This window comes from Galleria mellonella, unplaced genomic scaffold (genome assembly GCF_026898425.1).
Source record: "Galleria mellonella isolate WM207_F2 unplaced genomic scaffold, CSIRO_AGI_GalMel_v1 utg139, whole genome shotgun sequence".
Lineage (NCBI taxonomy): Eukaryota > Metazoa > Arthropoda > Insecta > Lepidoptera > Pyralidae > Galleria > Galleria mellonella.
This window is the reverse complement of record NW_026441995.1, coordinates 8,438,363-8,453,270: the sequence shown is the minus strand read 5'-3', so window position 1 is coordinate 8,453,270 and position 14,908 is coordinate 8,438,363. Positions and strand designations below refer to the sequence as shown.

At 30.6% G+C, this 14,908-nt stretch overlaps 1 protein-coding gene across 1 annotated transcript; it reads left to right on the top strand.

The window, feature by feature from the left end:
* Positions 1-1,175: 1,175 nt before the first annotated feature.
* On the top strand, positions 1,176-13,222 carry LOC113513531 (uncharacterized). Its single transcript, XM_052903387.1, has 12 exons — positions 1,176-1,300; positions 1,465-1,812; positions 1,888-2,060; positions 2,248-2,946; positions 3,131-3,299; positions 3,950-4,113; positions 5,003-5,156; positions 7,747-7,898; positions 9,705-9,761; positions 10,858-10,942; positions 12,033-12,148; positions 12,577-13,222. Exons 1-12 carry the CDS (start codon positions 1,192-1,194, stop codon positions 12,742-12,744), a joined length of 2,394 nt encoding a protein of 797 aa, XP_052759347.1. The 5' UTR covers positions 1,176-1,191; the 3' UTR covers positions 12,745-13,222.
* The last annotated feature ends 1,686 nt before the right edge of the window (positions 13,223-14,908 follow it).

The following is a 14,908-nucleotide window of genomic DNA, read 5'->3' as shown; positions in this document are numbered from 1 at the left end:
AATGTTCATAACAAAGTATGGTAACGTCGCAATTATCCATTTTCAAAAACAATTGAAAATTTTTCAATGTTCTGATAATTATTTAAAAATTGCTCTACGTAAGAATTGCATAAAAATCTACTACTGAAAAGTGACTTTATATATTTTGTTTTCAAATCTTTTTAATAGTTTTTACCATCGAAATCCAAATTTTTAGTAACAGCTTAAGTATATTATTACTAGATTATTATTTTAATTCAGTCAGAAATAGTGAAACTTCTTTAATTGATTTCAACTTCGTTAACTTAAAGTTAGAAATATTCTTTACAGGGTCCGCCGTTGGGAATTCACATAACATATAAACATTTTTACTTATTCATAAGTTATAAATTTGTTTGAAAGAAAGGTATATAAGCTACGCAGTATAAGGTAATCCATTACTAGAGAAAAAATGGATTGTTAATAAGGGGGACTAGCGACTAACATTATAACCAAGCAGGTTGATTACTCTGGAAAGACCATGATAATGGTTGGTAAATTTGTCACAACAGGCCTACTGGTATGACTTCATTCTCGCTTACTACACATCACTTCCTCATCCACCCCCCCCCCCCCCACCCTGAACACCGTCGGTGTAATTATAGTAATAAGTTTTATTAAAAAAACTCATCACCAGTTGATAGCTTCAAATATGAATTAATGCAATTTATAATGCTATCGTAGTGAACAATAATTAACGGCAAAATTATAAAATGTTCCCCAAATAACGTCACAATATTTAGACAAGACGTTCCCGGTCTAAGGGAGGAGTCAAGAGAGTGGAAAAACTGATGTGTATCATGTATGGAACATCTTGTATTGTTTGTATATTGCTTGTACTTATTTCTCAGTAAATATAAAATGGGAAATATTTGAAACCAATTCGTAAAACTTGACACAGTTCGGTAAACATAAAAAGCAAAAAAAAAAATTATAGAAAGAAATATGTATTATTAAGTATCTTTATACATATATTACTACTACTTTGACGATGTTATTATATTAGTGTGACTAATCAAACAGACTACGACGTATAAAATTCATTGTTAAACTTCTTTCTTCTTTCAAAAAGACTAGCTACTAATACTTAAAAACATATATAGAAATATTTTACTGTCAATGTCCTTATATTCTGTGATCAAAAAATGTGAAGAAGTTTAACGCTTTTTTAACATGAATAGTTATATAATTTTCATAGTGTTATTTTTTGTGGAAATAGTTATTTGTATACAACCGATAAATTTTACTGAATATGATTCGTATCCTGTATGCCCTGTTTCATGTAAGTAATGATGCCCATTCTTGTGACATTTGTATTCTAATTTTGAGCTTATTAATATTATTAATTTAATTATTTCATTTTATACTGTTCCAATAGTATCACTAACTGCATATAAGTTATACTATATACATTATGTAAATACTACCATATGTTTTTTATTTCAGTTTTTCGCAGAAAAAGAACACCTGTAGATTATACACGATGGCAAGTAAATGAAGAAAGTACTCAAGAATTTCTTGTGAAAGTTTTGGACGATGAATTAACTACACCAAGTAAACAGCGAATTATAGCAATTAACATTCAACCAATAACAAAAAGTAGAGAAAAGATTATTATTGGTGGGGCCATGGTACCACCGCCAATGACATCAAATCCTTCAGAAATTGAAAACTCTCGAGAATATACTAGATTTGTACCACCAACGACAGTACCTGTGTCACATGTGAATAAAGAATTGCTCCTTCCACCTGCTTCTCCTTTTGTCTTAGAAAATCATTCAATATTACCAAAAAGTAAAGCATGCTAACACATTTTGAGCATTTAGTATAATTTTATTTTTATATGAAAGTTTGATGTATATGTTTTAGTACAATATCACGGAGGGCGGCATTCACATCGTGATGAAAGTCCTCCTGCTAGCCCTCAGTTCTTAACTCGGACTGAAACAATTGTTGCTCGACAATATGCTCCAATAACACCAGTTGCATTTACGCGACGAGTTACAGTTATGCCTGTAACTCCCCCATTTTTCAATACAAATGTAAGTATATTTTTTATTTGTCGATGATGGTAAGCGGTTACCATAGCCTATGGACGCCTGCAATACCAGAGGTGTTACGTATTGCCTATCCTGAAAAACATTCAATATTACTAAAAAGTAAGTAACCCGACATTACAGTTATACTTATATATTGAAACGTTAACACAGTATCGTTCAATTTCAACAGAATCTTCATAAAACAGCCTTTAAACCGACACGTACACCACTTCTCCCAGACATGATATTACCAACTAGAAGCAAGCACCCCAAGGAATTCATTGGATTTCGTGAACAGGAAGTTGATGATAACATTGATCTTTTCCCAATTCGAAGCACATTCGTACAAGAATATGCACCTCGTCGAACATCTATCGATGCAACTATTGCAGAGGAAATGAAAATATCAACAAGACTAAATGCAGATTATGAAGACAGGAGGAGAAATTATTTCAAAAACAATATAAAATTTGACGAAATAGCAGAAAAAGATTTTGAAGCGTCATATAACATGATGTTCTACAATGAGGATAACACAGGGAGTGATAATAAAAAAACCGAGCAGGATTCTGTAGATAATTATGATATGACAAATAGAGGAGAAAATTCTATAACTGAAAAAGATTCTACATCAACAGAAGTAGGTGTAGTTGATAATGAATCTGATTCAGGAAATATTACAAATGCCTATATTGAAGTACATTCAGATGTGGATGAAGAATCAGAAATGGATAATTCAACTATTACCAGTGAAAAACATAGCATAGGAAGTATAGAAATTGTAACAGCAAAGGCATTAAAAGATAAATTAAAGGATAAACGGCGACTAATTTGTAATATGATTAAATTAAGACAATTAAATTTTAATTCCCCCTGCACATTACATGAGGTAATTGATTTTAAAATCATCGAGTCGGTCTAAATATCCCACGAGTATACAGGAAAGATATATTATACAATATGCAGTAAAACAAATATATTTTAATATTATTCCCGTGCCTTCATAAAATTTTACTTAGCCATTAGATAAGTTTGCCATTGTAACAATACTAGGTATTTATTTATTATTATAGATTGTGTCACAATTGAAGCAATGGACTGAGAACAGTCCTATAGCTAAATGGGTGGACATAACAGATGGAAATTTTACTGTTATGGAAAATCCTATTTATATGATGATAGTGGATGATCCCAGCAGTGGTCAGATTGTTTCAGCTAAACAAATTGTTATGATAGTGGCAGGTATGTACCATTTAGTGTACATATTTGTATGTAATTATATTTAATATAATTTTATAGATACTATATTTAATAAATTTCTTTCAATACTTATAAAATTATTGTCAATCAGCTATTAACTGTCCACTGTTGAACATAGGCCTCTCCTTTGGGAGGTTTTGCCTGTAATTGCTACCCTAGGTAGGCGGATTAGCAAGCGCAGGTAGGCTTTGATGGATGTTAAGAGGGACGCTGCTGCCCATTCCTCGACCGTTAAGTTCCCTTAGTCGCCTCTTACGACACCCACGAGAAAGGAAGGTTTGGTCTATTCTAAGCTGAGACTACATTGTGAAATTTCTTTTACTTTCTACTATTTCTTTCATTCTGTTTAGCGCCTACCCATAATGATATGGCTGGAACGTACATTTGGTTCTCCGTGAAACTATTGACTCACTTTTTTCTTTAAAAATTTTTTTATGTCCTTCTTTAGCGACGTCCAAACATCTAATAATTCTAATACTATCAAATTCTCACCGTATCATTTTTAATTTGAATGTATTTTAAATAGGGACTCTTGATTTAATTGGTATATTTTGATATTTGTTATACTTACTTCATTATTTGTTTGCAAGTGAATAATCGGGAATGATATTTAGGTTAAGGTGATATTACAGGTATCCAGGGTCGGGACCACCACGCTGTAGCAGCTGCTATGTATGTGTTATACCAACTTATAGAACACAGTGAAGCACATACCGATTTGCTTACTTTATATCGGTTTTGGATCATACCAGTATTTAATCCTGATGGTTACGATTATTCTATGACTTTTCCACATGTGTGTATTTTAAATCCAATAATTTTATTCGCCATTACAGTTTACGTCTGCTTCTGTTAAACAGACATGCAAAGTTCGTCATCTTTCTGACTTCATCCTTAAGGTTAAGATTCGTAATTTTATAACCGGCCGCCTTGCTTGATATTCATTAGTGGATAATTATGGGGGTATTTTTTTTAATCGATGTAGATGGAATTATGTATCCATTTATGCTAATGATAGACACGATAGATTATCCACGATGGTTTCCAAGTAGAGATCAATATATATATATATATATATATATATATATCAGCCAGCTTGTTTGCCATTCTAAGTTGCATAAAAAAAGCCACATTATTTTTTTTCTTACTAGGAATTAGATGGATGTTAACCTGACATGATATATTACTAATAATGGCCACAAATTTTTTTTTTTTATTTGCAATTATTTTGTCTCCAACTATTGGTAGGCATTGCAGTAACAGCTGTAATTGTATAAATATCCTTTTTTTTTATACCACCAAGGTGACAAACAAGTATACAGTTCGTTTAATGGTCTCTGTAGACTATACCAAGACGACTGTAACATCAAGGCATATGTGTGCATTTGCCAACCCTGAAGAAATCTTTATACGCAAAGGCGTATAGAAGAACCCCATACTGTAGTCTCTAGAGAAAGCCTTGGCAGGGAGCTTATTCAAACAATCTGAGCGTTCGTGGAAGGTTACTCCTCTGAAACTGCACTGTACGCGACTATTTAAATTTTAGTATGGGAGGATTAATTCCCTGTCGATAGCGAGCAATGCGATGATAAAAGGTGGCTATTACAACTAAAGGAGAACTCTGTGATTGTAAAATATTTATTTTATTTATAATGTATAAATTCACCTATACTTTGGTTCATCAGAGACGAGAATGGTCAAAGAATTTGCGTCAATCATGGGAGACGTGCACAGGTCGCGAATCGTGTAGGGCTTGTGAGACATATGGCTTAAGATGTACTACACAGCCATGTTATGGAGTCAACCTCGACAGGAACTTTGAGTATCAGTGGATACCTAGTAAGTGGCTGATAAATATTTTTACCTTTTTGAATAAAGTAGATAGATAGATACTCTTTATTGTTTCCTCCAAAAGATTACAATAGTAAACTTATTATAAATATAAAGTATTTTTAAGTAAAGTAACTTATTATAAATATATAAATATAAAGTAGTTTTTCTAAATGAATAATGGCAGACTTAGACGATTACCAATTTCCATTAAGTGGGCAAACATTTTTCATTCTAAGTTCAGCAATGGATGAATGAATGGCTGAGATGATAATGATGATACTTATAGTCTGTCTAAAAATATCTTCCGTTCAAAGACAGTATAAGTAATACTACTTTCAGTATTACTAAAAGTAGGTCAAGTAAGAATTTGAAAAATATCATATCACTTACACGTAATAAAATTAAAGTTGTATTAAATGCACTCGATTTGAAATATCAAGTGAAAAAAAGTATAAAAAAATGTGATTAAAGATATATTTTTTTAATAAAGTAAATAATTCATTTAATCAGGAATGAAAATTCCAGTTTATATTCTTTGAATTTGGCTGGATACGTAACCGCGCATGAGATATAATGATTTTTAATTATTTGTAAGTGCGAAAAGCGAAGGATGGCACATGTTGGAAAACATTGGGGAAGGTGTATATTCAGCAATGGATAGATACAAGCTGAAATCATGAAATGACGATGATTAGAATTATCACGGAATTAAATACTGGTATAAGGTGATAAATAATAAAAAGTAATACAGTGATATATGATGAAAATAGAAATTTATTTTAATACCTAAATACTTGTAGATTTAATGCATTACTCTTATACTTATTATGCACGCTGCATTATTTATAAACAACAATTTTTATTGTCAAAAAAATATGCGTTGTACTTATTTTGTACATACTGTGTAATTGCATTATCATATTTTTAATATTTTGTAAAATCTAGGATTCTTTATGATTAGATAGGGACCTGATTTTGCAATAATAAATTCCTATAAATTCAACAAGTAAAAAAAATATATTCATTCGAAATTTTCTGTTTATGAAGTTAGAAAGATGAAAACAAAGTAGAAAGATGAATGCAGACTTCGATTGTTTTTATCAAACGACTTCAAAAAGAAAGGGATTCTCAATTCGATAATTTTTTTATGTTTGTTACCTCATAACTCCGACAATTTTAAACCGATTTAGAATTTTTGTTTGATATACATACTCACAGATTGGTCTCATAGGAATCTTATTAAAATCGGTTCAGTAATTTAATTTATAGATGAAAATAGGAACACAATCTTTAATTCTTAGAAGATCCTGTCCAAAGACAGCCAATCTAATTATTTTGTTATCCAAATTATTGGTATTATACTAATTGAGTTGAATTAGGTACAAATATAATTTTAAGCTTATGTAGACTATGTCTATATATGTAAAATATGCGTATGTGATTGTACATAATAAATCCGGCTCAGAGTGAGGACTAGAAAATATGAGTACTGATTAACGGTTATTCATAGGAACACATGTTTATGATATCTATAGTGTCATGGACGTCACTTCACTGTAACGTACTGCGTATACATTTTTTAAGTACTATTTATTATTTTCTTAATAGGAGTATGTTTATAATTATCTATTTTATTTCTACATTATGTGTTAATAGGGGGAATGTTGACCTCCCTCCTCAAATAGCTCTTTTAATATGATCATATACCAGCTATAAGTATTAATTATTTATTATCTGAAATTAATAGAAACTTAAGCACAAAAGAATTGCCTGCCGTAATAGAGAAGGTATTAAAAACTAATAGGTTTTATTGAACATTTAAGCAACATTACAATTCAGTGCTGTTATTATCTGATGAATAAGGATTATTAAAAAATGTGGTACTTATAATAATTATTAAAACAAAGCAATATTATATTAGCTATTAAGATGAGAAATGAATCTATTTTAAGCTGATGTACTAAATAAATAGCCGAAACAATAAATATGTTAAATTTAACATAACTATAATATAACTAAAACTTTCTTTAAAATATTAAATCATAGTTTTTAAATCAGAATATTTCGTATTTAAGCTTACGGAAGTGTGTCAACATTGTTATTATCCATCGGTTTTAAAAAACAATTAATCTATTTAAAAAAAAAAAAACAAAAGATACTCTGCTAGCGAATTAAAACATTAATAATGCAATAATATAATATGTATTTTTATTAGGCTGTCATTGAGAATTTGAATATTGATGATAGAAAAGTAAAATTTAGAAGTAAAATATGAAGTAACTACAATTAATGGTATATTGCCTTCGTCTTTGTTTTTAATAGACAATCTTGTGTTTATATCATCATCATCATATCAGCCTTTAACTGTCCTCTGCTGAACATAAGCCTCTCCTCTGGGGGGTTTTGCCAGTAGTTGCCACGCTTGCCAGGCGGATTAGCAATCACAGTCAGGCTTTAGAGATGTTTTAAGAGGGACGCTGCTGCCCATCCCTCGCCCTCCCTTAGTCGCCTCTTACGACACCCACGGGAAAGGAAGGGGTGGCGTATTCTATGCCGGGATCACACGACTATGGTTATATAGTTATATAAATTTCAGCGGAGGAACTACGGGCGGAGCATCCCTGCGGCGCACTGTATGCCGGCGCACGTCAGCTAAGCGAGGCTGAAACGCGTGCGCTGACGCATTTTCTACACTCGCAACAGACACCGCTTTTCACGTTTATTGCATTTAAGGAGGGCGATGTTCTTGTAAGCATTCTGTTATCGATATCTCCGTAAAAACTACTTACCTAATATCATGGTTAGGGGGCAATATAATGACATCTAACAGCCCCATTGTTAGCAATATACCCTATTAAAGCGAGCTCCACTCGATTCCGTCTGGAAACTATTGTAGTTTGCTTTAATCATTCACCTATCATCTCTCATTGGAGCTCGCCAGCGTATTTTATTTATTTATTTATATAGCGCAGGTAGGGATACCATTCCATTTCCACATATTATACAATAATTATCATATCATATTTGTAAGATAAATAAAAATGTTATTTAATGTCAGATAAAAAAGAAATAATTATCATGAGTTATAGTTTTGATTATAGATTTAACAATGGATTAATGTACACGGTATTCGTAATAATCCTGCTAATTAGTGTCGTATTTTTTAACTTAATTAAGAAATATAAACCTAAGTAGACATGTAGTGCCTAAATGCACTTTTATTTTAAGTTGTTAATGTAATGTTTATATTGACAGTAATATTCGGTCTTCCTACCATCTTTATGCAGACGACCTCCAAATTTACTGCCGGGCTCCTCTTATAAATATTTCTGTTGCAGTAAATACAATAAACGAAGACCTTGAACGTATATCTGTCTGGAGCAAATCCTATGGTCTTGCTGTAAATCCGACCAAGACCCAGGTTATAATCATAGGTAGCCCTAGTTACATTTCCAGAATGGCTTTGAATGACCTTCCTTCTGTAGTTTTTAATGGAATGAAGTTAAACTACAGCGACCGCGTCAAAAATCTCGGCATTTGTTTTGACAGTACTTTATCCTGGTCACCTCAGATTGCTGAGATTAGCAGGAAGATGTTTGCGGCAACTGGATCCCTTTACAGGTTGCGTAAGGTTCTTCCTATGGATACCAAAATTGCGCTTGCTCATACATTGCTCCTCCCCATCCTTGACTACGCCGATTCCTGTTATTCAAAAGTCACTGAAGAGCAGTTAAATAAACTTGAGCGTCTTCAAAATTTATGTATACGGTTTATATTTGGACTTCGCAAATATGACCATGTATCCCAATATCGTACACGGCTCAAGTGGCTCTCTATCCGTCTTCGTCGTAACTGGCACATCCTTTCCCTTCTTTACTCAATTCTCTTTAATTCAGTTACAGCTCATTATTTAAAAGAACGTTTTATGTTTCTTGGAGAGAGCAATTCTAATTCTTATTCTTTACGTAGTACTGACAACCTCCAACTCATAATTCCTACCCATTCTTCCTCTTTCTACTCCAAATCCTTTTCCGTGCAAGCAGTTCGTTTGTGGAACTCACTCCCTACCTCTATATGGTGCGCTCAATCGTTGCCTATTTTTAAAAACTTAGTTAAAGCCCACTACCTATCCTTATAATCACTTAGTCCTACGTATTTCCAGTTTTATGTGTGTTATATATATGTGTATTAATATGGTATATTTGTATGTATTTATGCGTATATATGTATATGTATGTATATATATTTATATGTGTATGTGTATGTATATATATGTATATGTTTGGTTGGATGTGTTTATTTATGTATGTATATGTATATGACTATGCTGTCTCAGATATTATTTTTTACAAATCTATCTTTTTTAACGCGCCACCTACATACTTATGCTCTTTCTACCCAAAGGTTGTCTGGAAGAGATTGCTTAGCAATAAGACCGCCTTTTGTACTACACTATACGTATTGAAAATTGTTTTAACAAATCATGTTATGTTGGTGCAATAAAGTGTTAAATAAATAAAAAAATAAATAAATAAATATTTTTGTCACACACAGGGCATAATGTATCCATACTCCCATACGAGAAAAAAACGGGCTTTTGATCATGTATATGTAAGTATTCTATTCTTAATTAATTTATAAATTTCAATTTCATTTTAAGTTCGTACCTACTTAGGTAGGTAATAATATTTTTTTTATTTATAATAACATGGGACAGTATGGTATGATTTTACAATTGCAATACGAGTATAGTGGAAGAGTAAAAATACATTTTTTTTTTGTGTGGCAATAGTTAAATACCTAATAAAAAAGGATTACCAATAATTTTACTCTTATAATAAACCCTTCTTTGCTTTGATGGAAATTTTCACCAGTGAAAATTTCCATCATAACATTGAATGCCCAAAAATTATATAAAAGACCAAGTTCACTTTAAGTTGATCGTGTCTGGACACCTTTTTAATGTCCATCGCAGAAAAAAAAACATAGCTGTCAAATTTATTTTTTTAACCATTTTTCCTTTAATTTTGAACATGAATTATATCACTTTGATTTATTTGACCAATAAAAAAACACGCAAAGAACGGTTAAGACCTTATCTTGCAACAAGCTTTCTCTGTTTAGACAGATTTTAAAAGTTTTAATTTTTAAAATAATCGATATGAAGTCTTACAATTTCTGTATTATCAATATACAATGATTAATATGAAATATATATATTTAAAAAATACAATAATTTGAAATATTTCTGAATGATTATTTAAAAAACTACAACATTAGTAGGTAGTTAATTATTTCGGAGTTGTCGAGATAGTAACTGACGATACGGTGGTATAGCAGTTTAACGTAGAGCCACACCTTTCGAAAGTTACGGGTTAGATTCCTGTACAAACATTTATATTCATGAATGGATATTTTTTTGGTCTAAAAGTTTTCTATATAATTAAGTACTATTATTATGTGTAAATAAAGATAATAATATTTATTAGCTTTCTATTATTCTTAGCTTTGCATAGTTTAGGACCAGTCAGCGCCATTTGATATTTGTAGGTATATCTACAGAAATTAAATATGTACTTTCTACGTTATAACACAATTTATTATTACAATGAATTATTATATTGATTTATTTGTTTATGCTAGAGAAATCTAAGCAATTCGTATTGATAAAACTGATTCGGAAAACAAGTTTTCTTTCTGGTAATAGAGACAACGAGCATCCCGTGCAGCCTCAGCCGCATACAGCATTAGTGGCCGACCATATGTTGCTGGTCAAACTTCAGAATTTTTACGTGAGTTTTTTGAGCACAGCGATTTTTAATTGAAATAAAAAAAAAATGAGGTTACATGTTGTTTAGAGAGGTATAAAATGTATATGTATAACTAATTACTCGATATATCTGGGCTAGTTAGAACTGAAACCGATTGTTTTGTGACAAATATATAAGTGTAATCTTATATCAATACTTACTTATTCTATCGACGATAGCGTAGCAACAATTAGAATCCGGTTGATGGTAAGCGATTACAATACTTTAAGGACGTCTATAGCATCAAAGTTAATAATAATAAATAGATTTATTTTATCTTCACAATTCATCACAGTGAGATACAATGAGACATACTTATATTAAAGTAATCAAATTATAAATATAATTGTGAGAGACTGGTGCCTGAGATAGGTATAAAAATACCTGTATTACAGGTCACCAGGGCCTCACTCCGCAGGGTTACTTACTAAGTACTTGTATTATAATAGAATAAGTGAATTCAATGTAATAAATATAATTTATAGGAAGAGATAATTTATTATAATTCAATCACAATAAAGTTGTGTGTGTGTACGTGTGTGTGTGCGTGCATGTTACTTACACATTGGTAATTTTAAACGTTTCCTCTTAAAAAATTGAGCTTACTGAAACTATAATTATTAATGTTAAATTGTACGATGCGATGTCATTAATACAAAAGTCAAAGATCATGTACTTGTTACGAAGCTAGACATTTATTGTTTTTGATGGGTGAAAATGGAATGGTAACTCCGCCTGCGCTAACTGTTCAAAGCTAGACGTTTGTACTTCTATCGCATATTCACGTAAGCGATAACGTATCTATTGATAGATTCGTTTATCACTTATCTAGGCTTTTAGAAAGATCAGAAAATATATCCCAAAAGGACAATTGGTTACTAAACAATATTATTTAGCTACTTTTCTATACAACAAATATACTTCGCCAATCTTTACCAGAGAACTTGTTCAAACTATTATAAACGTCCTATTTATTATTATCATTTTGTAAATTATACAAAATTTAATGAAGAAGTATTAAATATTAAAATTAAGTATTATATTAGTTAGCAATTTTATATTTAACTTTTAGCATTATATGCTGGCGGGATAGAAGATTGGGTCGATGGACATTTAGGCATTGATAATACATACACAATTAGGATGTTCCGACCGACGGATTCATATAACTCCAAACTTATTACGGAGGTCAGTAACAAATTAGTTTTATTTCATTCTTTTGCCAGGATTGAAATTCTTCTCCTATGAGGGTGTTAAATAGTCTATCTTTGAGTATGTGCTGATTCATTGCTGTCTTTTCAGCTGATCACAAATTAAAAATCTGTACAATTTTTTTTAATATCAAATATTATCATAGACTTACAAATAGGTGAAATACGATGTTGTTCTATTAAATATCTATCTTCTATTTACAGACGTATATGTGCACTAGGATATATTGTACCCTTTACTTTCCATAACCATATTTTAAATTAAGTATCTAATCGTATGAATGTATGTCAACCTTTTTTATTTTAAATAAACTTTTTCTATAATTTTATTCCCTTTTATGCGAAGAAAATATGATTTCACATTATTTTTCTATATATAAGTGAAATAAGGTTTTAATTTTATAGCGCGTCGTTCATGAGGCTTACGCTGCAATGGATACGCTGCTTCTCCAGAGTGTAGAAACACTTAGTCCATCTCCAGTCGCTATCAAGAGGTCAGGCTCAGGGACAACAACGGTTCCTTCAGTCATCCTTCTTATATTTTTCACAGCAATTAAATATATTTGTAGCTAGTATCTTAAAGTTTTGTATACGAGTATAGACAATGCAATTGTAAAGGAATATCTAAGAATATTCTTCCTACAGGCGTTGAATCTAAGCCTAAAATATAAAGAAGCATTTTATGTCATTGCGTACCAAATCTCATTTTGGTACCTTCAGATCTTTATTATATAGATTGTGTCTCTATACAAATGCTTCGCAAAAACTATGCCAATTTTTTATCCATGTATGCGTGAATGGGATTACCACTATGTTCTTTCACTACTTATTAACCGGAAGAAATTATATTGTAAGGTTATATTGAAAAATAAAAATGATACAAAATTCTTACGAATATTTTTCTTACAAAAAAGAATAAAATAAAGAGACGATAATGATTCGTACTGATCTTACTTGCCTATATTTATTGATTACTTTTATTTATTTTCAAGCGTAAATTTATATGGTTTCATTCAAAAATAATTTAATATAGCCGCCTTTTTAATTAATACATATATTAACTTGTAACCAGTACGAAAATATGTACATATATTTATATAATAACAGAATAAATAGTTCCCAATTTAAATTATAAAACTCGACGTGATCTGGGATTTTTTTAATCTAATTGCTTGAATAAATGAACTAACCGTAAGACAGTTTTCTAATGTGCAATGATAGTACAAATAAAAAACGAATAAATGATAGGATGTTTCGATTTGATACTAATTTCATTTAGTGTGTAAACTTGGTTGCTGCAACAAAAAATGGCTAAGCTTCAGAGATATTTGACATACATCCTTAGATGTAAATATTGTTTTTGACTATTGTTACTCAACTCCGTTTTCCTGTTTTAAAAATTATAAAAACTTTATTTTTAATAGATTTACCATATTCATATTTTATCTATTACTTTTATAGTTGTTAGAGTTTTTGTATTACGATCCCTACGAATCGATGTGGGGATCTTAAAGATCATAATATATTTTTTTATACGATTTTTTATTTTTATTGATCTAACCTATTGGTACAATGTTAACGGACATAGAAAAGGAACATACGATAAGATAGGGACCCTTTATTTATCTTTAACAAGCTATTTACATGATTGAATACATGGAAAAACCTCATTATTTGAAACCTTTTCAATAGATACTATTATATCTCAACATTTTGAAACTACAGGTTAATCCTGTAGAGTCATGATATAAATATAATACAACAAAATATAACGCACTTGTAAATTTAAATGGATAGTTTTAATATTCATTATATTTAACTTATTGTTTATGTCTCTACTTTCTAATACCTTAGTAACTGATATATATACCTATAATTATGGCAATATACTTTATTATTAAGATTACACGCATTATTGTAATTTTAATAATAATATCAAAGTATCAATATGTCGGCACTTAGATTTTAATCTAATTATAAAAATATGCTTCGAATATTTTATCTTTTCTAATTCTCGAAGGCCGAACCGAAAGTAGCATATCTACTTATTTATATTAGTCTATTACATGTCGTTAACTCTAAGCTGCGATATATATATATATTGGAAATAGGAGTTTTTGAAAATTTTAGAGATGAAGTATCTATTATCTTAGCTTTCTTTATAAAATTATCCACTTATGAGTAACATTATGTAAAACCACACAGATAGTGTAGCTATTTTCATAAAGCTAAAATATCAATATATTCGCCTATTACAAACAATTTATAACAAAATAAATAAAAAGATGAACATATTACTACAAATGTTTTATAATTGCAAACACGTCCTTTTTAAATAGCTTTTGACATTTATTTATAGAATCACCAATATAAGATACAGCGAAACATTTCAATACAATATACTGGTAGATTAGATCTAACAGTTCTTACATTTATGGCAACCATATCATGCTTTGTGTTTGATAAACATTAAAATGGAATTAAATAATTAAAGGACATTAAATGAATAAAGATATTAACAGTATAAATAAACAATGAAAATTATGATTTAATTATTTTGAATTATAAATAAATATAATGTAATGGCGAGGTACATCAACTTTTTAATTTAGCCATAAACACAGTGACTCGTGAATATCAAGTTCAGGCTTGGTTTTTACAATATCGTTATACAGACGCATTATGCGGACGATAGGTGACTCGCAGCCCAAGTTTGTTCTGCAAGCTCCATTTTTAA

What these genes read in the sequence shown, in the direction of transcription:
- LOC113513531 (XM_052903387.1), top strand. Translation starts at nt 1,192, where the DNA reads ATGAATAGTTATATAATTTTCATAGTGTTATTTTTTGTGGAAATAGTT. An exon ending in CCCCCTGCACATTACATGAG is followed by an intron (nt 2,947 to 3,130) that starts GTAATTGATTTT and finishes TTATTATTATAG; the next exon opens with ATTGTGTCACAATTGAAGCA. An exon ending in ACTCCAAACTTATTACGGAG is followed by an intron (nt 12,149 to 12,576) that starts GTCAGTAACAAA and finishes TTAATTTTATAG; the next exon opens with CGCGTCGTTCATGAGGCTTA.